The sequence below is a fragment of the Netta rufina genome (assembly GCF_964035555.1).
Source record: "Netta rufina genome assembly, chromosome: 3".
NCBI lineage: Eukaryota > Metazoa > Chordata > Aves > Anseriformes > Anatidae > Netta > Netta rufina.
This window is the reverse complement of record NC_140125.1, coordinates 53,981,707-54,006,190: the sequence shown is the minus strand read 5'-3', so window position 1 is coordinate 54,006,190 and position 24,484 is coordinate 53,981,707. Positions and strand designations below refer to the sequence as shown.

The 24,484-nt window shown below is 41.3% G+C and overlaps 2 protein-coding genes across 3 annotated transcripts in view; one reads left to right on the top strand and one right to left on the bottom strand.

The window, feature by feature from the left end:
* The window catches only part of ARMT1 (acidic residue methyltransferase 1), a 9,515-nt gene extending 5,838 nt beyond the window's left edge, over positions 1–3,677 (bottom strand). The window contains exons 1-4 of the mRNA XM_084284935.1: positions 3,500–3,677; positions 2,464–2,569; positions 1,683–1,924; positions 68–233 (exon numbers count right to left, since the gene is read on the bottom strand). Of these exons, the coding sequence (XP_084141061.1) occupies positions 68–233; positions 1,683–1,924; positions 2,464–2,569; positions 3,500–3,567 (582 nt within the window). The 5' untranslated portion in view covers positions 3,568–3,677. The remainder of the gene's footprint in view (positions 1–67; positions 234–1,682; positions 1,925–2,463; positions 2,570–3,499) is intronic.
* Positions 3,638–24,484, top strand: RMND1 (required for meiotic nuclear division 1 homolog). 2 transcript variants are annotated; one of them, XM_084284934.1, is made up of 12 exons: positions 3,638–3,749; positions 5,486–5,994; positions 10,749–10,857; positions 13,763–13,838; positions 14,034–14,073; positions 17,569–17,669; positions 18,631–18,737; positions 20,849–20,913; positions 21,805–21,881; positions 23,055–23,175; positions 23,949–24,065; positions 24,315–24,484. In XM_084284934.1, the coding sequence occupies exons 2-12, from the start codon at positions 5,500–5,502 to the stop codon at positions 24,345–24,347; spliced, it is 1,341 nt and encodes a 446-aa protein (XP_084141060.1). In that variant the 5' UTR covers positions 3,638–3,749; positions 5,486–5,499; the 3' UTR covers positions 24,348–24,484. The 2 variants fall into 2 exon arrangements, with proteins under 2 accessions (XP_084141060.1, XP_084141059.1); XM_084284933.1 differs by lacking the exon at positions 3,638–3,749 and adding an exon at positions 4,904–5,020.

The following is a 24,484-nucleotide window of genomic DNA, read 5'->3' as shown; positions in this document are numbered from 1 at the left end:
TTCATTTGCTACAGAGAAGGGATATTTTAAAGTTTTGTGTAAAGTCTAGTGTAAACTACAAGTTTACCTGCAGTAGCTTTAAAAATTCCTCCTGAAGTTGCTTCTCATCTAGATCTTTGATGTTTTTAAGCAGTTCTTGAAAGTAAGTGCATAAGGCAATAATAGCCCCTTGGGATTCGAAGAAATTTTGAGCCTTTCCTTCTTTAAATACATCAAAGTTGTCAATAGGTGGGCTAAAAGTAAGCGGAGAAAGAGTATATTAACATACTTTCCACATTTTCCAAGACAGCACTTGAAATACATGAAAACGCAAGCTCAGAGCTCAGTGGTTTTAGACTGCGTAATAGCCACTGATTATGCAGTTTTAACTTGTCATAGTGAATTCTTAGGCATCTGAATAAAAGCTTGATAACACACCTTACTAAACCAAATAGCATACAGGACATCTTCATATTTTTAGCAATTCTGAGAGTGAATAAGTGTTCAATCCCTGCTGTAACAATTTTCAACTCCATTCTTTGTATACAAAGGACTAAAATTATAATATGCAAGTGAACAAACATAGTGAATTGCTGACCCAAACTGCATTCGTGCCTACTGAAGTATATTTCCCATACCAAAGTCTCTTACAGTAATGTGATGTCATTCTTATGAAAGCTTTTATCTAGGACTTTTGAAAATTAACACGACAAAGATGACAAAATAATGCAGCTCTTGGACTATATAAGAAATAGAAACTCGTTATGTAATAAGAATCATATTTGCTGTTACATGTTTTAACAAATGATTGAACCTCTATCCAAACATATGCTTAAGAGCAGCAAAATAATAAAGACTGAGAAATTTAAAGCTTACTAATGAAGAGCATCTGTTTGTTTTAGTACAATCCAAAACATCCATCTCAAATTTGAACTTTCAAGAGTTCCAATGGCCTGATATAGCAGTAGAAACAAGGAAACCCATTACTATGTTCCCATCTCTGTTATACTAAGAACAGGTACTAAGAACACTATGCATAAAGTATCTCGTCTTATTTTATTTCATTTTAGACAGCAGCAGGCAATTAAACTGTTCATTCCTACCCTGTTACGTTGTACTGGCACCTCTCCACAGTACCAGCACAACAAACTTTTCCTTCAAAGTTATTTTTAATCAGGATCAGCTCCCAAAGTCTGATGCAACACATGGCCTGCAAACCCTGCTGTAACTAAGATGATGGTGTAGAATGAACGGGTCCATTGCAGTAAGAACTTCAGATCTCAAGCAGCAGAACAAGTTAGAATGCCCAACATGGTGGTGGCACTCCTATTATGTATTTTAGATGAACGTGCACCTTAAGAGATAATTCTAAGCTAACAAACCTTTTAGAGATGTTAAATCGCTTTGAGACCCTGCTCTACATTAGTCTGCAAGGGCAAGCTATGCAGTCTACATGAAAACTCAAGTTTGACTAAGTTGCAGAAACCAAATCATAACAAATGACAATAAACCTCAAAATCTACTGAATAAAATAATATTAATTTTAAATCTGAGGTGCAAAACAAGGGAAAAGGAATATGGAAATACTTAAAACTTTTTTATTTTTGTATATCTTAGTCCCCAGGTGTCTTCCTTTCTCCTAAAATTAAAAGGGGGCAGAATAATGTTTTGCAGAGTAATACACCAAGCTAGTAAATACTTACTTCTGTGCTAACGCTGCATGAATTCTTCGATACATGTAACACTCTACATATAACCAAGGAGACTGAAACCAACTTGGTCCTCCATTTCCATTTGATAAATTTCGTTGGTAGTCAAGGTATTGGTTCCACAGCGTGGCGTCAGGCAGCTCATCTTCTAATGGAGTCACTGGTTTGTCTGTTTGAAGTTCATTCCGTAATTTGGATAGGAAAGATATAGCTCTCTTCTCTGCTTCAACGCCCTTCTGCAATAAGTGAAGAACAAAAGTTCCTATTCTGAACATTTATTCCTGTAGAAACGCAGACCAGGTTTTCAGGAATAAGCAAGCAATAAGCTTCAATTGCCACATACAAATCCCTGAAAAATCAGAGCTTGATTCAGCCAAACACATTTGGGTAAATGATTCTCATTTTATGCATATGCTCCTAAAGTGAATCACGCATTGGACTTCTTTCTAGATTGGATCTTTTGGTCATTAGAGGGCAACAGAAAAGTGAAACTGCCATCGTCAGAAGATGCTAAGTCTATTAGCCATAGCAGCATTAAAAAGAGAAAGAGGGAGGAAAAAAAACCTGAGGCAAGAGCAGAACGGAAATATCAGAAAAAGGTAGGACAGAAAGGTGAATTATGAAACGTATGAAAGGTGGCCAAGAAGAAGAACAGATAAAAAGAGTAAGAAAGCCAAGCAATGATCATAGAAATAAATCAGTAAAAATAAACCATAGAAGGGGTCTCAACAGTTAGGGGGAAAAAAACTCAGGCAAAAAGACACCTTACTCTTACCTCACCATGTTCTTCAAAGAATTCATTTTTATGTCGATGCAGAGTATCAATAGTTCTTGTGAGGATCTGGGGCAGTCTGTCTTTGATTGTAAAATATGCGAATGATCTGAAAAGGAAAGGATCAAAATTTCCTTACTGAGAGGAAATGATAAAGTATCTTCTATTTTTAAATAAACATAATGTCTTAAAAATATGTTTGTGTACTTTTATAGTAGTTGACATCTAGAAAAAAAGATCTCAAATTGGTTGGGTTCTTAGGTTCACTTTTGGAGAAGTCTTTTCGGGGAAGAAAACACTAACTGACTAACCCTGACAGAGGTAAAAAATATAGTCAATTCCAGGCTAAAATACATTCTCTAGTTGTGGTTAGGCAGATGTAAACATAGGTAAATTTAAAATTGAGAGCCCAGAGCAACGTGTAATGTTTAGGTATACTGCAATTGTACTGATTTTACAATCACAAAATCCACAGTGCTTGCTCCCAATATATAAATTCATATATAAATAGATAGATTTACAGCTACACAGGTAGATTCAGCACCACGTCCAGCCTCTCCTTGAACACCCCCAGGGACGGTGCCTCCACCACCTACTGGGCAACCCGTCCCAGTGCCTGGCTGCTCTTTCTGAGCAGAAATCGCTCCTCAGTGCCAGCCTGAACCTCCCCTGGCACAGCGTGAGGCCACTCCCTGTGTGCCAACGGTTTTACGGTGGTTTTGTTTGCTGGGAAGGGCACCGAGGGAGACGTTAACACGGAACTTTACCCCCCCCGCGGAAGGCCTTCTGAGGCCCAGGCCCAGGCCCAGGCCCAGGCCCAGGCCCAGCCCGCAGCGCCGCCTGCCGGCGCCTCACCGCAAGGCCCCGTCCGCAGCGCTCCGAGGGCCGCCCCCCAGCTCCGCCCCGCCCCGCCCCGCCCGGCCCCGCCCCGCCCGGCGCCATCCGCCGGCCCCGTCGCCCCTTCCACCGCCTCTCCGCGGGGCCGGGAGCCGCGGCCGAGCCCCGCTCTGCCCCCCTCAGCGCCGCTCACGGGACGCACCCCTTGAACCTGCCCGACAGCGGCACCGGTAGGGCCGTTACCGGCAGCGCCGTCCCCGCCGCCGCCATCTTGTCCCGCCCCCCGGAAGCGGGGCGCGGCGGCCGGACGTTATTGGCGCGGCGGGCGGCGGGCGGCGGCGGCGGCGGGGCCCGGCGGCCGGGGGGCGGGGCCGCGGCGAGCGCGGCGGAGAGCGGCGCGACCCCTCCCCCACCCCCCCCTCCGCCTCCTCCTCCCCCTCCCCCCCCCTCAGGTCAGTGCTGGCGCGCGCCGGGAACCGCCTCGCCCCTCCCCGCCCGCCGCGGCGGCGGCGGAGGCAGAGGAGGGGGGGGGGGGAGGGAGCGGGCTGGCGGCCGCCGCCCCGCGCTGCGGAGAGGGAACGGGCCGGTGGGGGAGGCAACGGGGGAAGGGGGGGGAATGGGGGAGATGGGGAAAGGGGAACGGGGCCGTTTCCTGCCCCCCCCACCCCCGGTGTCAAAGCCTCAAGGTCGCGGCTCGCTGACACACACACACACACGCAGCTCCCCGCGCACCGCGGCGGCTGGAGGAGGACAGGCCGGGCGTCGTGGTTCGCCCTGTGCCCGCCCTCCCGGCCGGCCCCGGGCGAGGCGCCCCCCGGTAGAGGCGCCCCTCAGCCGCCGCCTCAGGGGGGCGCCGCGGCCTCGCCGCCGGTTCTTACGCGCCGGGCGTCTGATTGGCTGCCTGGCGGGCTGTGTCCCGCCCTCCTGCGGCGGGCAGCCAATGGGAGCGCGGCTCCGCCGTGCCTCAGCGAGGCGCTGCCGCCGGGCCGGGTGATGGCGGCGCGGCCCGTTGGGGCCTCAGCGCCCCGCTGGTCACGGGCAGCGTGCGCGTAACCGCCTCATGGGCCCCGTAACGTGCCGAGCAGCAAGCACATAAATCCTAAATGCCTAAATCACATCAATGCCTAGTGTCAATTACCCGTCCTGTGGCAGCCCGGAGGAGCTCCGTGACCCTTTTTGTGGAGCTTCTCCTGACAAAAGAATGGGCGTTTCGGCCGTCACACAGTGTGTCGGTGCTGTTAACGGCCGTTTACACTGGGTTTGGAAAAACATCCCTAACAGACCCACTTTTTTTTCAAATTATGGAGCTCCACGGGTTTTCTTTATGCTAATATCTTCCTGAAAATGAATTCTCTGTCGCCAGGGGAACGCTCCTGGCTGACAGAAGCAGGGGAGGGCAGGGACGCGGCGCTGCGAGCCCTCAGCAAGCGCAACCCGCCCCTGGAGGAGCCCAGCCTGCGGACGCTCGCAGAGATCACTTAATCAACACCCACAGCGCAGCACAAATACGCTCAGGAGCTAGATTTTGTGCTGGATTGACAGCCTAACAGTGCGTGTTTCCATCAGCGCAGGTGGATCCGCAGGCAGCCCGTGCCGCTCCGTTGTGTAACGGCGGGATCGAGGCCGCAGCCTGGTTTAGGGGCCTCTCGCGTCAGTCGTGACAGGCGAGCGGAGCTGGATCCATGCTGGGCTGTCAGCAGCGTAGTCATGGCAGCTGCTGTGGGTCAGTATGCGTGTTCTGTAGGTGACATTGCCACACGAACGCACAGCAATCTAATTGTTGTTTCTGCTATGTTAAAATAATGGTGCTCGCAGTCTCCCCTGCAAGGTGATTTCTTCCCCTTAAGGTGAGTGCTTGCCCATGAGTCATTTTTTCAGTGGAGTTGCTGAGAGCACAGACCACTACACAGAGCGAACAACAGAGGGGAAAGGATACCTGGTTACATACTGACATAGCAACCAGCGCTACCACTGTGTATTGCGAGCACACAGTTCATTAACATGCTTTAATCTTAATTAGAGTATGCCCACAGCATTGAGAAAAAGCTTTTTAGAGCCATCACTGTTTGTGTGTAGGAGTACTAATGCATTCAAAAGGAGTATGGGTCACCTTTTGGCTAAGGGACAAATAATAATATTTCTTTCCAAAGGGTTGATAGAGGATTTTGTTTCTTTCTTTTGAATGCAGTTCTGAGGGAAGCAATGAGACTGAAACTTCTGCGCCTTCAGGCTGGATCTTTCCACTCTTTAACAACCATATGCCGACACCAAACCTTTAATAGAACTGGACCTCCACTACCAAAGCTGCATAATGAACTTGACAGGACAGCAAGGAAGATTGGGAATTTGTTTGCTCTGAAAACTGCTTCTTCTTCTTTGACAAGTCGATGTGTGCAAGTGAAGAATTGGCAATTGATCCAAGGAAATGTATCAGCTTTGGGAAAAAATGTTCATTATCAGAGCAGGGAGATGTTTTGTCCACCCTGGAAACATTTTGGTATGGCAGCAATGGGAAACTACAAGCTCAATACGGAGCATATTAAAAGGCTTTGGAACATGTCACCAAGATTTCACTCGATTGTAGCAGCTTCTAAAATTATTCCAAAACAGAGTAACCAGGCAGTTAAGAGGCCACCAAAGGCACCGAGGACCAAGCAGCCATCCAGAGCTAACCAGCCACTACCATCAGACATGGAGGTAAAGAATACAATTTGCATTCTATATAATATTAAAGGAACTTCCTCAGCTTCATTTACGTTCACATTTGGGTTTAGATTAAAATTTTAATGCAATTAACATATTTATTTGGTGAAGAAGATTTCGTTGTTTACCTGACTCTGGCCACATAGAGAGGTCAGAACTCTACAAACAGGAACAAACTTGATAGAAACTATTGTGTCTGGTATTTTGAAGACAAAATAGAGACGTACTAGCAATATGGGACAAAAGTGGAAGGAAGAGAGTTGGTTATTAAAATGGAAAGACATTAAACCCTTAAAAATGTTTTAAGCTAGTTCAATATTTAGGAGAAAAATCCAGCTTTTGGAGTAACTCAACTTTCCCTGGGCATCCTGCTTGCCCAATTCTGTCCAGTTCTAAGGCTTTGTTCTATGTCTAATAGAAATCAAGATGAAAGTAGATAATAAAGAGCTTATAAATATTCAGATTAGATTTCAGAAGCTTTTGATTTAGGCTGTATTCTCAAGTATTGCTGCTTTTTTTTTTTTTTATAAATAGTCACAGTATTTCAAACTATAGTGAAATAGCTTTAATACTACAGCAAAATTATTTCAATTTTATTCTTAGTGATAAAAATAAGTTCTTCTAGGAGTATCTGGATGGAGATCATAACACTTAGTATGTGAAGCCTCACAGTATTTCAGAGAAGATCATTTCTGTTCTGTCAGTGGCAGAACTGAGGTGCAGACATAGCCTGCGTTACTTGAGGAAGATTATTCCAAGTGTAGAAATAGCACCTGGATCACCAGACTACTAGAACTACAGAGTAACTTCATCAACAAAACATTTGGGATAAACTCAGATCTATAGGATAAGTAAGTGGAACAGCGCATGCTTGTAGCTCTTAATCCTTAAGACAGGTCTTTGAAAGCCTTTACCACTAGCCAAAGCAGACTGAGTGTACTTAAATATAACATCTACAAGGAAAAAATCCTGGTGTCAGAAATGTTACTGTTCTCCTCGAGCTACCATAACAGCAGAGTTCCAGGGTATTGTTAACAAAATAGTGCTATAGACGAGACTGGGACCAGCACTGTGATTTCAGAAGCAGCTTCTGCATTGCAAAATCTGCCTATTGCGTATCTGCTGAATGTGAGCACCGAGATCTTAATGCTTGCCTTCTACTCATGCAAACTCCATTTAATGTTTTGTATGATTATCAGGAGTAAGATTTAATGTGATACCGAGGCTCCATTGTAGAAAATTTAGTTCCCACTTGAGTTTTCCTATTACTCTGAAAACAGAAAATGAAGAATTTTAGTCCTAAATCACCACATGCTGTTTTAAGCTTGTTATTTGTACTATGACATTATATGTAGAGGTTACTTCCTTTTTTGTGGGGTGGATTGAAGTGACGTTTCTTAATTAGATTTTTGAGGTTTCTGAATGGCAGTATGAAATGCTAACAGTTTTTGTTTGACATTTTCATTTACATGTGTAGAAGTAATATGCACTGCTATTTTTACTGCTATTTTTACTTTTTTCCACTGTGAAGAGATGGAGAAAATTCTGCCTGATAAGAAAGATCATTATTATTTCATTACAGAAATCGCATAAACTCGGGCCTAACAAAGCATTTTCTATTTTTGAATAAACCCTTTGTGGTTTTGGCAAATACACAGCTCCATTTTCAGAGGTACTTGACATGCTGTCACCCTGACTGTGCACAGGCTGATAGTACTTTGGAACAAGCATTTTTTTTTTTTTTTAACCTGTTTTTGTACTTCCTTATAGGTACTTAGTATAAAGAGTTAACTTAAAGATGCGACCGTTTTATGTACTATGACTAATACAAGTACAGCAAACAGAGAGGCCCTGTGCTTTTTTTCAACATGCCATCATTATTCTCTAAATCCTTTGTCACAAAAAAGCTGATCCTGTCTTCCTCTACATGTGGTGGGGGAACCAAGAACCCTCCAGTAACACAGGCCCTATTTCCACTGCAGTTGCCTGAGAGCTGGCTGCTGTGTCCCTTCCTTCATAGTCTGCCTCTGGAGACAGCAGCTCTAGACCCACTCTGAAGGTTTTCAGTTAGATGAACCCTGAGGATCTCTGGTTTCTGTTGGGAAGGGCCATTAACACCTTCCTTTTGCCGAATTGTCTGTGAATAAGCTCCTTCCCACCCCTTGCCTGCACTCCTTCATGTGCTGCCTGCAGCTGGAATGCCAAGCACCAGCAGTGATAAATGGTTGGAGACCAGTTCTTCAGGGTAGGTGGAAGAGTTGCTTTAAAGTGGTAACTGGTTTAGTCAGTCCCTCGGTGGCTAGTGCCACGACTCGGGTTAGTTACTGATACTGCAAGGTCTGAAGGCCTGAGAAGCCTTTGAGCTGATTTTTAATGCTATGGCCATATATACTCTAGAAAAAGCTTGAAACTCAAGTAAAGATGTGGTTGCTAGTGTCCTGGAGGCAAAGACTGATTCCTGTGGTGGCATGAGGGTTAAGTTCATCTTGCGGGTTTTCTTTGTTCAAAATTTTTATATGCTTAAAATGAAAGAGATGGATGGATTAACCAGAGAATGATGGTTCCTGTGCAGTTGTTGGGGGCATGATGATATGGAGAATGAGGTGCTGAAGTAGTTAGGATGGCTAATGTGATAGTTGCTGTGGGGCTCTGAGTTGAACCTGAGTGAATCCCCAGGCACAGCCAGGAAGCAGGGGGTGGCAAGTGGCTGGAGTTGGTGTCAGCAGGACACACTTTCCATTCTGTTCAGGCAAGCGTGTAGGTGAGGGTGTAACAGGCTGCACGGGATGAAGGTTTACCGGCCTAGCTCGCCAGCCACAACCTACAGGTAACAAGTCAACACCTGAATGTTAGGATTAGCTGAATCACTCGTTAGCTTACAGACATCTCTGTTCCATCTCCATCAACTATCATGGGAGACTAGATTTCTAGAGTGTCTGTGGATGCACAGATTTTAGGTACCTTAAACTCTATAACCAGTCCAAATGTTCCCCACCAAACAAGAGTTTAGTAAACGGGAAACAGTGCACTGTTAAAAAAGAAAGAAAGAAAAGAACAACATACTGCATATTCAAACTGCTGATTCAGGCACCTAGTCTTGGCAGCCAGCTTCTGATGCTAACTACAGTCTTTGCCTGGAAACTAAAATCACAGCAGTAGATATAGTGTGTCCTCTAGTGCGTCTGCCTTGAAATGAACAATAACAAAATTAACTGCAGAAAAGTATAGAGCAGGATAAAGACTTTCAGATTATTACTAGCTAGATTACAGTATATTTCCTGAGTAGATACTGAGAATGTTGGTTGCTTTTTTTTATAGATGATATGGTAATAATGTAACTTTTCAAAAGTACTGCAGCAAGGAAACTGAAAATACATTTCTGTTCGACTGTTGACTCAGCCTAGTCATGGAAATACGTCTACAAAATTGCTGTCTGAATACTGAATTACTTTTAAAGTGTATTTTCTGTTAGTGGTCACTGAACTAAGATGACATGTAAACAAAACTTTAGAAATGATAACAGAAAGTTAACGTGAAAAAAGAAAATGAAGTTAAGTGCATGGCCTTGCTCCCAATCAGTGGTGGTGGGCCCCCTTCAGGGGCAAAACACCTCCTCAGGTGTTGCAGTTTAGTGTATGAGTGCAGCGAGAAAGTCATTCAGATTTGAAGTGTATTGTGGGTATAAATGCTTGCAGATGGGAACAGCTCTTTTGTTGGTTTGTTGTTAGTTACATCCCCCTTTGTATTAGTTACAAAAAGCTGGAAAGTGGCGGACCCGCAGTGAGAAGCATTGCTGTCTGGATATCTTCCATTGCAGTGTACTGAAGAACATTATCATGGGAAATACAGGGTATCAGAACGAAGAAATCCCCTTAAAATGAGGAGTAGAGTTCGTAGGTCGGTTTATGGTGACCTGTCGGATTAATCAGGAAAGCTTTTACACAGATGACTTTCTGATGCCTTTGCCATGCATGAGTCAGTCCTGCTGCAAGTCAGCATCCCTTTTCCTCACGTTCTTGCAGTGTGCCAGTTATTTGTTCCACTACAGCATTTTATTTCTTTTAGGCTGTGGGATCCTGAGACAAACTGGCTGTTGCATTCAGCTCGGCTGTGGTTTCAGCCGAGGCCGTGTTGTTAGCACAGGATTCCCCTCAGAGAGGGGTTGCTGATCTGCAGCATCCGCAGCTGGCCCTGACCTGTGGCTCTGTGCTGTCCCCAGAGCTGCCTGCACAGCCAGCTCCGGCCTGGGCAGGATGGGACCAGACTGCTGCTCTGGGAGCTTGTGGTGCTTCCTAGGCAGGCAGGGGTGTTTCAGCTCCAAGTGTCTTCACAGGTCTTTAAGCTGCTGTTGAGGGTGTCTTGCTTTTGGTTTTGATGGTCGACCGTGTATATCATAGGGTTTAGGATGCGAGAGCAACTGCAGCTCTCCTGTTAGAGCATTTCTCTGGCATTCAGGGCAGAAGGGCTCAGTTCGTGGCTCTGTCACACAGGTTTTTGGTGTGCCTGACTCACATTACGTGGTTTGGTCTCTCTGTGAACCTTGGCTAGGTTTTCTTCCCCACTTAGCAGGGAGTAACCTCATTAGTAGTTGTACACGAAGCAGACAGCGTAGCAATGCTGATTAGTAGAAAAGAATGAATAAATGAAAAGTGTCACTCTCGTGATTAATTTGAGGCAAACGTGAACGTGTCTTATGAACATCTTGCTTCAGCCTTTCCCTAACTCAAATCTTTGTTCCTTTGGCACAGAATCTGATGCAGTGCACAGCCTTTGCAACAGCAGATGAGTATCATCTTGGTAATCTGTGTCATGACCTGACTTCACATGGATATGTTGAAATAACAAGTTTGCCTAGAGGTAGATTTTTAAAACATCTTAAAAACAATATTATATCTCGTTAAATGAAATATGGGTGAGGTAAATAATTTTTACAACTTCACATATTCTTATTGTGTTAATACCCTGGAATACATCTTGGTACTTGTAATATACAGGTAGCTCTATCTAAAAGTTCCATTTACTTTAAAAATAAATAAATAAGCCTTCCAGAATAGCAGTATAACCAGCTCTTGCTATTACCATATGATGATTTTTTCCTCAAATTACTGTTACACTAAATTATTGAAAACTTAGTCCTAGAAATGCATTCAAGAAAAATATTTTTGAAAAATTCTAATACTAAAAATATGGCTTTTCAAGAAATCTGCCAACTGAAAATTTTCTGAAAGTTTATTTTAATCAGTGTTTCAGTGCGTGATGCCATGGTGCTTCGTCTGCCAAGCAACATTGTAATTGGAAGTGTTGCACCTTCTTTCCATACCCAAACTTCTATTAATGTAAATCACTGACGGTTGGAGGCACGCGAGAGCGAGTCTTGCTGACTAAGTGCAATGTAAAAGAGATGCACATACCAATTTAATTCTGGTAAAGAGAACGCAGTTGATACTTCATACTGGCCAAACATACTCTAGCTGGATGAGTCCCTGCAGCAAAGTAATTGGTTCTGGTTCTGTTCAAAGTATCTCTGAAGAGTTGGGAAAGTATGGCGTGGAAATAGCTGCAGGATGCTCCAGGAAAAAAACAAATGGAGCTTTTTATAGCTTAACGAACCCGATGCCCCAGAACAGCTGCGATTTTCATATGTTGGCAGTAGATTTATTTATTTTTTGTGAATGAACAGATTATATAAAGCTAAGAGGAATGACAAATATTGTTTATGTGCATTTCAGTAGAGGTTATCAAATACCTGGCTGACTCTCAAACACCCAATAAACCAGCTGTGATAATAATCCAGTGGATCTTTTTAAATGCAAGATTTAGTAATGGCTGTATTTCTCAGAAAGGTGAATGTGGAAAGAGAAGGTGCTATATAATACAGGCATCATTTTCCTTTGTAGTTAGTTCCTTTGTGTTAAAGCAACACTGGTTTCACTGCTTCAGAATAGAAACTTTGTACAATCCTCAGCACGACTGAGTTACTGTAATGCAAATGGTGCTGTTGCTGGTACTTTACCTTGAAAGTGTGAGCTTTGCCAGTTCTTTCATTTATTCCTGGTGTGTTTTTGACTCCTTACAATAGACACTCTGCCAGAAGTTTGGAGGAAGTAAGGAAAGGATGTTTGATTGTGCCAGCAGATGTGACGTTTTGTGGTGGTTGACACGTGGATGTAGCAGTGCTAAGTCACCAAGCTGAATGTTACATCTTGGAAACTTGAGAAGTACTGGCACATAGAAATCTAAATTAGAAAACTTTGTGTGGATTTGTTGCTTTGTAGCGTTCCCCCTATTTTTATTTTTTTTTGACCCCTTTAAAAACATTTTAGTCTGACACTGTAGCACTATTTATAAGGGACCAAATTCACATTCACTGTACATGTTCTAGCTGGAGGGGATTGATAAAGTAAGAGTGATATTTGAAAAGGCAAATGAGAAAATGCAGACAAATGTTTCTTCTGCGGTGAACTCCCACTTCACACCCAAAGCTCGCTCCAGTGATTCATCGAGTCATATGTTTCTGAATTGGAATAGCAAGTGAAAGAGAGATCTTTGAAGAGTTCATACAGACCAACTAACTGCATGGTCTCGAGTTGTGTGTTAGCAAAAGTATGGCCAGTATTCAGTCATCTCTTCCTGTCTGCTTAGGCTGCCTGGCCTCTGTGACTTCAGCAGTAAAGCAAATGAAGGAGTTCATACCCAGACCTAAATTGGTGCATTGGTGATTGCTTTGTGATATTTATGCAAAGGGGTTGAGCTTTTTAATGGTTAGCTGTTAGGCCTTGCAAATTTGTCTTTGCAGAGTCTCAGCTCACAATAGAGGTGGGAGGTTTTGCTGGTCTGGCTACCAATGGTAGAATGAGTCACGCTGGAAAGTGAACTTTCCTTGGCATAACCACAGCAGGGCTTCTAAAGCTATGCCTGCGCTGGCAGAGCAGTACAGGGGAGCAGCTACAGGGGAAGGGTGGGGGAGTGGAACTGTTTTGAGCACCCAGCACCCACACTGAGTACTTTTGGGGGGGCTTCTGCTTGCACCGGCTGGTGTAAGAGTCTGGTCCTCTGTAATGACTGCCTGTTAGCATGGCTGGAGTACCTTAAGTGAGGTGCTGGAGCTCATCTTCCAGTTTAATTTCATGTAAAAGAAATCCAGTTTGTGCACCCTGACACTTCTGCAGTGCAAACCCAAAGCGTGGTGAACGAAGGGGAGACTGGAGGATTTATTTCAAAAGCATGCTTCTGATCCAAAGGGAAATATGGATGTTCCCTCTGCTGCCTTGAGGGTATGCTCTTTCAGGTTTCTGACTATCAAAGCAAAGTCAGCAAAATTAGCCCCTTGTTGTATAGAAAAGAGAGATTTTGGTCTTCTGGGCAAGCAGAACTTGAGTGGTCGTTAGTCTGCAACTGTGGGCCAACTTCTGTAGTCCACTTGTGTTCATGTCCACTTTTGCCTTCTGTATTTTGTTCCTGGTTATTTTAATATGCCCTGCATTGGTTTTGTCTAAGTTCTTTAAAGCTGTTATATTTCATTAACTCCAGCTTATAGCAAAGTTTAACATAGCAGCTGAGTCTGTGTAGCATGTGGCACTTTAGAGAAGCTGCATTGTTTTATATTATCACACTTTAATCAGAAAAATAAAACATGGGACTGACTCTGAAAGTGTTAGCATGTAACTGTTGAGCTGGAATCATATGCTTATAGCTGTCATGATTAGAAGTGTAATTAATTCTTCATTTTGAACTTTTATTTTGCTTATTTGTCTTAAACTAGATGCTGCAAATGTTTTGGTGATTGGTACTGAGAAATCTGCAAAAGATGATGATGCTGGCATGATTTTTTTCTTCAGGTAAGTTAAACACTACACCTTTTACCTTTTAAACATTTTATTAATAGCAATCCTGTGAAAGTGCAGCTTGCTAGATCATTGCATGTAGCTCAATCAGAATGAATCAAAAAAAATGATAATACACTTGATCATACAAAATTGATCATATACTTAAAACAGTGCAATTACACCTCAGTTTTTTCCTTGAATTCACAGGGAAGGGGCTGTTGTGTTTTGGAATGTGGAAGAGAAAAGTGTAAGTAAAGCACAACTGTTTGCTAAAGCTTCATAGTGAGATATCTTGTTAGTCCCACAAAGCCCAGCATGCTTTCGTTTTGAGAGTTTGCATCTCTCCAGAAAGGAGGAGGACTGATTCTTCTCCTAAGGAGTGCAGCTGCCCTCAAGTGTGTGGCTTGCTGCTGTATTACCTTTGAAACCCGTCTTTCTGCACAAAATAAGCAAACAGATGTATAACATACAAAGGGGATGAAATTTTCTACTTAAGGCCAAAAATCTGAAACTTTAATCTTGTGAGACTGACAAAAAATTCTTGCAGTTTTATGTACTGAAGAAGTAGATCAGAAAAATCAACGCATGAATGGTTGTTTAACAGGAGTTAATGTAACAGGAAATAAATCAGCAGAAAAGGATCGTTCTACTGACATTTAAGTCGGATCTTAAAACTGCAAAACTTACTATCCAAAGCTTACATTTGGTTAACTTGAAACATGCCGAATTTGTAAATGTTTTTTTTTTTTGTGGGTGTTTCTAACAGCAATATTCCTTAAGGAAAGTTTTTATAGGATGGTAATAATTGTTAAAATACATAGATACCAAAATAACATACATATCCCTTGGGATAAATCAGTGCTCTTCGCTGACCAGGAGGGGAATGCTACAGACATATTTATTTTTATGAATATATTTATAGTCACTTTTAAAATATGTTGTAGCTATGCATTTTGTTTGCTGTGGTTAAATAAAGCTGAGTACTAGGTACATAAAGAAAAGGCATTGATCTTATCTGTAGGCAGGGTCTGTGAAAGTAGTTGGCATATACTGAGCATGGCAGGGAGATGCACAGACATTCATAGAAGGATTTTAATTAAGGTAAATGAAAATACAGAGCCGTTGTTTCCAGATGTGAACAACTTCTGGATTCGAGTTTGCTTTTTCCATGTCAGACCTGAAATGTGCCCAATTTCCTGTCTGTTTTGGGGAGTTTCAGTACATCAGCAGGCCTACAAACAGATACTAGCTTTCCCTTCAAACCTTGCCTGTAGCCCATTTGGGATGCAGTGGCTGTAACTGTGCTACTGGGTCACTGGCATTTCTGAAGACTAGCTGACTAACTCCTGTTGATAGAATTGGGCACCTCTGCCCTCTGGGGTACTCTGAAAAATCTCATTTTCTTGTACATTTTTACATGCTTAAGTAACTTTGAAAACTTGATACCACAATCTTTATGTCAGTAGAAGTAACTTTAGTTGGTCCTTTGTTGGCCTTATTTATACAGGAGGAAAACTGCATTTTTCTGCTTTTTGAACTCATTGTCAAAGTTTTAACTCCAAACAACTTGCTTAAACAAGGAGGTATGTTTTATGCATAAATGGTATGTTTTATGCATAAATGTTAATGAACCAAAACAATACAAAGACCTGGTCTGTAGAAATGAAACTGAAAGTAATTCAGTAAAACAGTGTGTAGAGACAATGTGAATGGAAAAAACTGCTCTTTAAAAGTACTCCAGAATGATTGTTGTGGGAGGAAAAACTATTTTAAACAAATGGCTGCTTAACAGAACAATTTATAGCTACAGGCTGATCATAAATAGGACTTAAAAGCGTAAAATACTTTTCTCAAGTACCTGAGCAGCAAGGCTGTGCACTAGCTTCTCCACCAGAAGTAGTAAGGGCAAAAAGCCAAACTAGGTGGAGTTCATGTATGTCGTTAAAAGGAAACTGTGAAGCAATTGTCTCAAATGGGAAGGGCTTGCATTTAGTGAATCCAGAACATCTCATTAAATGTACTGGATCACAAGTGGTCCCTTCTGTAAAAATAAGGCTGGGCCTAGAATAAACTCACATCAGTCAATGGAAACTAATGTATTTCTTTAAAAGAAAGCTGCCACTGAAACATAATTTCCTATTATTCAGAGCAATGGAAGAACTTTGGAAATACGCGTAATACAAGACACATCAATTCTGCAGAATCGGTTATGGTCTGTAAAGCTTTGTTAAATCTTACTCTGTGCTGGTGCTGGGAAGCCTGAGCTGGTTGTAGTTCTGGAAGAGCAATAATGTATTAACAGCATAACTATTCCTATATTGATACTAGGCTCCACAATGCCAGCTAGGCTGCCTGGACCCAAGTGAGTGCACTCTTGAAATCTGGCATGCTATGTTACAGGTTGGCTCTTAGCTCTGGCATTGTTTTAGCAGGATTTGCATTGCTGAATTGTGCCTCGAAGCAGTGTATCTAAGCTGACTGGCCTAACAGCATACACTTCCTCACTGGAGGAAAAAAAATGTGTATTTTTTCATACCTTTGTTTACCACAATATTGGGAATATACGGCAGGCATTAGACATGCTAGTATTATATTCAGGGGTACGAAACAAGCAGTTGCATATGTAAGAGTATTTTTGTATGTTTTTCAGTGAAAAATGTTGTCATGTCTTAGATAGGATCACTGAAATTCTTGAAAGTAATGAAGAAAACAAGGTCTGCAAAGAAAAATGTTTCTTGCAGGTGATCCAACAGATTTTTAAAGTACTTAACCTGGAGGAAGTGCTTTGGGGCCAATTTATTGACATACAGTACGCACTGAAAGATTAACTATTGTACAGTGTTTTGAAGAGATTGTTTTAAGCATCACTAAGTAGAAACTTTACCTCTTTAAAGAACTTAGGTACCAAAAGTATATTGTGTTAGTAGCTGTTGTGCAGTTAGATGCTTTTTAGATACCTGTATGTGCATGCTATAGATGAGGGTTTTTTCAGTTCAGAATTTGTTCTAATTGCAGAACAATTTATCTGATAGGAGGCTTTAATGCAGACAAAAGAACAAGAATGGGAGATCCTGAGTTAAAGGAAAATGCTTTGTGAGAGAGAAGAGCTCGTTATTCCTGCATCAGGTTTTAGTGTGCTTGGGAATAAAATGACAATGAGATTACTCCTCCAAGTGGAGCTGCACATTCAACTGCTTACAGGGCTGACTCTAGGCAGCTGAAACTATTATTATTTTTTTTTAATTTCTATAGGGAAAGGACTTCTGTAACATGACCTGACCTCTGGTAGTTGAAACAAAACTAATTTTAGCAAACTAGTAATTTTGGTAGCAGCAGCCACCTGATGTATGTATCCTAAAGATTCATTCCCACACTCAGACATGTGCTGAAGTTTTGTACAGCTCATTGGTATAATACTGAATATTTCTGCATTGTCATTACTGCTGCTCTGGTTAATCCCTACCTTATTTTATAAATATAGATATTAAATGATACTTCGTTCTTAATAGATTCTTTGCAGTTGTTCACAGCCACAAAATTCATCCACGTGGCTTCAGAAATAAGCTGCTAATAGTTGCTTCATTTGAATACAAAAAATTACTAGCACACCTATTCATTTTTATTTAAATAACTTTAATAAGCATGGAAGTTGCTTTCATCAGCCTATTACATGCTAACTCTTTGTAGAGTGATAATATACTACAGTAGTAACTGCTCCTGTGTGCAATTGTCTTTTTCTTAGATGAAGAATATAATGCGAGTGCTAGAACAGCATGAAATTCAGCCATATGAAGTTGCACTAGTCCATTGGGAGAATGAAGAGATGAACTATAGAATAGGAGAGTAAGTATCTGCAGGCATTCGTGTTTATCTAAAAGCTAACAGACATCTACAACAAATTCACATAAAAGTAACTAGTAGAAATACACCTTTTTAATTCTTATTTCAAATGAGTAAAAATAGGGAAAGGAGAAAACAGTACATCTACATTCACAAATTTTGTTGAACTGCTAAACTTTCAAGTAATGGCCTTTAGGACTTGATTATACACTAAATTTTGTAAATCAAGAAGGTCTGTGTCTGCACAACTGAACGTGCCAAACAACAGAACAATCCTAAACAGAACCCATGTACCTCACAGGAAAAATAAATACACATTGTTGAGCCAACTCTGATTTTAAAGAAGGAACAAAACTTCTCTGGGTAAGCTTTCTTCAGTGCCCTGTAGGTTCGTATACAAAGAAGCATTCTGCACATACTTTGCTTCCTAGGAAAGGTGCAACTTGAATACTATTGGCGGGATGAATCTGGCAAGCTGTCTTGCCTTGTTAAATGCTTTTTTCATCCTGTGGAGCAAAGTATCCCTATGGAAATACTTTTCAATGTAACTGATTGTGTAATTTATCTGTAATTTTTCTAACAGCACAAAAAAAAAACCTGTGCTCCTAAATAGGACACTGTAACAACATAAGCTGTTACATATCAGTTCAGCTTATTTAAGGTAACCTGGTAAGAGGCCAAGGGGTCTTTTATTTTTTTCCCCACCTTTTGAATACTGTGGACTATCCAGATCTGGCATTTGTGATTCCTGACATAGTTTTAGACTGAAGAACTGATTTTCAGTGATTTGTTTTGGTTACTGTCAGTTTGAACATGAGTAAAATGCAAGGATGGGGGTGATAGCCATATAGATACATCATGATTTATATAAAACAACCAACCTTACCTGCATTGTTGATTATTCTTTAAATGTTCCTTTTCTGGTGGCTTAGTCAATGAAGATGCTTCAATCCTGTTTTAACAGAGGGCAGTCAAAACTTCATAAGGGAGAAATCTTGTTAAATTCTGAGCTGGATATCGATGAAGTTGTTCTGCAGAAATTTGCCTTTTCAAACGCCCTTTGTCTTTCTGGTAAGTTAATACTGTTTGTAATATCCACCTATGGTACAGATTCTGTGAAATGTCGTTGTAAGTGGGATTTGGACAGTGAGAGGTTGAAGACTTAGTGTCTGGTTTGGTGAACTGTGTAAAGATTGTGCTTCAGTGGGAGGATTAGTTTTCAAAGCTTTTGCTTTGTTTTCCATAAATTGGAATTACTTAGCTCACTGTAAATCTTCTTAAGGATGAGCAAAGCAAATTAAGAAACGTACTTTGCAAAAGACAGATGTTCCACTGGGCATACTGTTGCCCATCTTTCAGATTATTCTAGGATAGCAACAAATGTAGAGTCCGGAATTAGAAAGCTGTCAGTACTCTTAGGTAATTGATCCTGAAATCATTACCAGAAAAAAATAAAAAAATAGATACCAGCTAAAGCAGATAGTAATGTAAAGCAGTGACTCTTGGTGTGGGAAGCATACCAGTATCAAGTGTGTGGACTGGAGTCCCAGATAATGGTTTCCAGGCTGATTAGCTACGGCTGTACTACAGGTGGTGCTTCCATCAGGAGGCACTGGAAAGAAGTCAGGCTCAGCAGTGATGCTGCTGCTTGAGGAAATCTCTCTGCTGCTTCAGACCTAGAGTGAGGTAGGAAGTGGGAATAGAAGCTAGCAGCAATAAGGCTATCCTCAAAAAGACCTTTAAGGAAGAAAATCCTACTACCTCTACTGCTTTTAGGGTGAATGACAAAATTCATGTAGTATGTGAGGAACACCTTTCAACAGAAGAGATATCAAAAACCAGAATGCATGTTTTTGAAGTGATCCACCACTTGATCAAGGCATACAGTGTAACTAAATGTTTTTTGGCTGTTGAAGAAAGAGCTATTGAAATACTGAGGGGAAAAAAGCCTCTAGTTCTCTGTAGTTTTGGTATTCATAAAACCACTGCATGGAAGAGTGCTGCCACATACAACAGAGCAAGGGATTTATTCCCAGGAGATAACTGGTACCAATTTATGGTAGTGTTAGACATGTATACCATAAAGGAAGACAGTGCAATGTTCAGTGATTATAACAGAGGATGCAAGTGTAGTCCAAGTCAAATGTACAACACAGCAGAAACCAACCTCTGTCAAATAATCAGAGATAGCTGAAATGCCTATTGGCCTCTTTTCAAGGGCTAAATTAAATGCCGTTTAACTCACTGACTTGGATTCGGCCTCTGTACTCAAAAAAGACCATGAAAGATGCTCAGCATTGAGTTTACTGTGTGTCCTGACTAAATGATGTGCACAATTACCACCAAAAAGCGTTTGTTTTGAGAAATAAACCTTATCTGTTTAATTTTTCTGAGTGAACAGGGTTAATTTTTTAAAACTGATGTGTCATTACTTCATTCTTGCCTGGGAATCTGAGGATAAAAGAACAAAGAGCCTGAGTTGTATCATTTCCCTGTAGAAATCATCCTTTAAGGCTCAAGCTGAGACAGAGTAGAACTTGTGTTGGCATTGCGTGTGCTGAACAACTTCCACTGAAGATAATTATCTTTTCAGTGAATGATATATTCACTAAAACAAAATGTAAGATTGCCTAAGTTTAAATTTAGCTTCAACAAACACAGGTGATGGTGTGTCTGTCTATACAAGCTAATTCTCCATGGTTTGAGCATGCTGCATCAAGTACTGGACAAACAGGAAGTTAAAGTTCTGCACGACGCTGTAGAAATGTGTAGAAAAAGTGGAGACTCAAGGGGCACCAGCTGAAGCCAGCCTGATTCCTGCAAGGCTAATTATCTCCAGCATGCCTCCTTGGAATGCAGTTTGCAAAGGCTTCACACGCAGCACACAGCACTCAAACACACCTTGTTAAGTTGAACCAGAGCTTCTCTAGGATCTGAACCAGTCCGTTGGAGAGTAGAGCTGAGCTTGAGGTGGTTCAGCATGCAGAGCTGTGTCAATACAAAACCTGAATTTGTCTGTAGGTGTATGAGCATGTATCATAAAATACTAATGGTCTCTTACATGTTGATACAAACCTATCTGTAGCATCTTGAAGCAGTGTGTTGGTAGATGTAAATTAAGATCACTTGAAAGCATATACCTACCTCTCACAGCATTCTGCTTTGTCACCTCTGTGTTACAGTAAAACTGGCTATCTGGGAATCATTATTGGACAATTTCGTGGAATCAATCCAGTCAATTCCTGAGGTGAGGTCTTCTTTGTACCTTTCCTTGTGCTATGTTAAAGATCTGTCCAGGTATAGCCGAGGATATAGGAAAAAGCAACTGTGTGCTTAATACATTGGATGGCAAAGCCATTAACACACAAGCTCAGAAAACCTGCAAAGGGGTGGGACAAGAAATGAGCAGTCTTTGAAGGGCTGGGGTGTGAAGGTGGGAGTGTGCATTGGAATAATGTTTCCCATGTTGTGTCACTGTCACCCGCTGCTGCGGGACATTAATGCGTAACAGGACAAGCAGCATTTAAAAACCTGGCCAAACTGTGTGTGTGGCAGCTTGGCCTCAGAGTAGTCTGCTATAACCTGAATGTAATCAAGAGTTCATGTGAGTTACTTAGACTAGTGTTTCCACGAGGCTTAATTAAAATACAAAGTCCATATTGTGTTGCATTTAAAAATTAGATTCATAGGCTTCAAAAGACAAATCCTCCTTTATTTTTAATGAAAGAAATAATTGGTAATACATCGTTTGCTTTAAGTGAGGAAGAACTCTAAGAAAGGACAAATAAGTAGCAAGGTAAAAGAACACTGTCATGACTTAAAAATAGCAATAGTAGTAAGAGAGGACAAATGATCTCTTGTTCAGGAAACCATTCATAGAAAACATTCCAGGATCCTGTATTGACACTGACAGCCTACTTGGTGGCTTGCTGAAAACCCGGAATAACAGTTGAATGGCGATACCCTTATCAAGCTAGATAAGCAAGGCACCATTCAAACAAAACTTAAGTGTTGTAACAAGTATGATATGCATTCAGATTCTAGCTCATACCTACTTCAGGCTGTATGAGAAAGTGAGACTTCTTAACCTACAGTTCATGCTATTTGATCAAGCAGTGAAAAACTTGTTACTTTGCAGATACTAAAATCAGGAAGAAAGGTGAAACTGTCTCATGCAGATGTCATGCAGAAAATTGGAGAACTCTTTGCATTAAGGTAACTTTTTTTGTTACATCAAAGACTGTATTACACGGAACTTAAAAATCATCTTGTGCATGGTACAAAGATTGGGATACACTTGAAGCTTTGGAGTAGTTCACAGTCTGGCCTAAACCCTGTGGGTGGGATTCCCTCAGCCACCTTCTGGCTTGAGGCAGTGTTTGTGCTGTCGTGGTCAGGGGACTGTGCTTCCCACTGCCTCACCACTCTCACTGTGGTGTCTCAACTATAGGCAGGCATCAGGCAGCATATTATAAATGGCCAAATTCCATGTCCTTTTCCTTTTCTAGGTACAGCAGTGCATGTTTCATAACCTGCAATTATAACAGTATGCAAAATGATACCAGAAGGAAGCATGGGGGTTAAGTAGAGCCATTAACTGTGGTCTACAGTTAAAGCTTTACAGGGATTTGGTCTCTTCTATAAGTTATGTTCTTCCCCTAGATTCACTCAGAAGCCACTGGTACATTGCAAGGATTTAATGTTTGTTGTTTTTTTTTCCTTCTCAAGCATATATTGGCCATTAGCAATACACAATAGTATGCATTAAAAAAAAAAAAAAGTGAAGAAAGGTAAATGAAGAAAACATTTCCTATCTTAAACAGTATTTTATCATCCTACGTGGAAGACCCTTCTGTAACGCACAGTGATGGTCTGAAAGTCCAAAGATTTATGTGAGCAGGAGGCTGAAGGTGGGAGATCTTAGCTCCTTGCCTTTATAATGCTCAGCCAGGAGCCTGATTCTGAGCTATGCTCACATACCCAGTGTGCGGTGTCATTCACCTTTCAGAGCTCTGAAATAGAAACAAGCTGTTACAGACCTGCCTAAGTAACTTTAATTCACGTACTTCAGCTTCAGTGAGGTACTAGCATAGTGAAGGACTCTCTCCTCAGCTTGTCACCTTCTTGAACTTCAGGTCAAGGAATGTTGCCGTAAGGCAAAAACAATGAAAAGAACGATGCATATTACAGTGTTCTCAGAAAAGTTTCAGGAGATGTTACCAATTTTAAACAATAACTATGTTAGTATTTTTATTATGAAAGGAGAGGTTTTCATATTTTATTTAACAAGAAAAGCTTTCCATAATTTTTCTTCTAACCACTATGTAAATATTTACTCCTATATGCACCCAAAGAACTTTGAAATACTGCAGTAACCATTCTTTTTAGACACCGCATAAATCTGAGTTCCGACCTGCTGATAACACCTGACTTCTACTGGGATAGGGAAAAACTGGAAGAGCTTTATGACAAAACTTGCCAGTTTCTCAACATTAATCGCAGAGTCAAGGTAAGTGACTTATTGTTGTTAAGAATACCCAAATCAGTTGTCTTTGGCTTAGCAGAGCTACAGACTGCTCCGTGAGTGTCTGTTTTAACTGTAGAAGGTGAATAAAGCACAGTAGGATCCTATACGCTCTTCCCTTTTCTGTGTGTTTGTAACCCACTCACATCTTTTACCTACTTTAGGTCAATGACCTTGTTTCAACCATCTAGACTTAAATGAAGGGATTGATTAATTGCTTATTTCCAAGCCACTCAATTAGGCTTTAAATAGTTATGAAAGGAGGAGCTTTAATTCTTGTTCTAAAACTTGTGCAAGAAAACAGATTTAAAAAAAGAGATGTGAAGCAGTCTTCTTACTGACATGATGATCCAGGTCAGCTCACTGCAGGGCAGCGCAATGCTTGCTGCTCAACCAGTGTAAGAAGTGTGTGAACTTTTTCCAGTGGTACAGCAACCTTAAATATTGACTTAGTTACCTTTGAGGCATTCCCATAAGCTGCGTCATCCTCGCTTGCACGTTTTCATGACTAGAAATCACCTAGTAGCTACTTAATACCTGGAGATGCCTATCTAAAACCCATTGAAATAAGTTGTTTGTATGAAAACTCCCTTTGCTTGTGCATGCTGCCTTACAGACTTCCCCTTTAGCTCTTTTGCAGAAGCATTAACACCTTTCTGCAGTTCCATTCAGTAAGCCTCTTTGAGGATTGCGTTTCTTTAGCTATGTCATACAATTTGTGGAATCCAGCCTTGCCACATGCTTGGGATCTGTTTCAGGTAATGAATGAAAAGCTTCAGCACTGCATGGAGTTGACGGACCTAATGAGAAATCACCTGAATGAAAAACACGCTCTGCGCCTTGAGTGGATGATAGTAATACTCATCACCATAGAGGTTGGTTCCTTTTTCCCACTGTCACACTGAAGAATTCGGTAAAAAGTGCAATTTATAGACTTTATAACTTGAAAATCACCATTACCTTATTTGTGTAATGTACTGTACAATGGAATTACTCTTTAGTTCTTTGCAAGTAACTTTGGAGTTGCAGCTATAGTTATTTTCCAGATTATCTGGTTTAAAGTGTAAGCTGTTTGTTTTAAAGATTAGTATGTATCATTTGATAATGTGTTTGTTATTTCACAGGTTTTGTTTGAACTTGCAAGGGTAGTTTTCTGACCACAGAAGAAACTCTGGACAAAAACTGACAAAGCAATAAAGACCATGTGGCCAAGAAAACGCTTCTGGAAAATAGTGGAATTGTCCCTCTTGATAAATATGTACATATTCTGCTGAAATAAAAAACAAATCTGTGA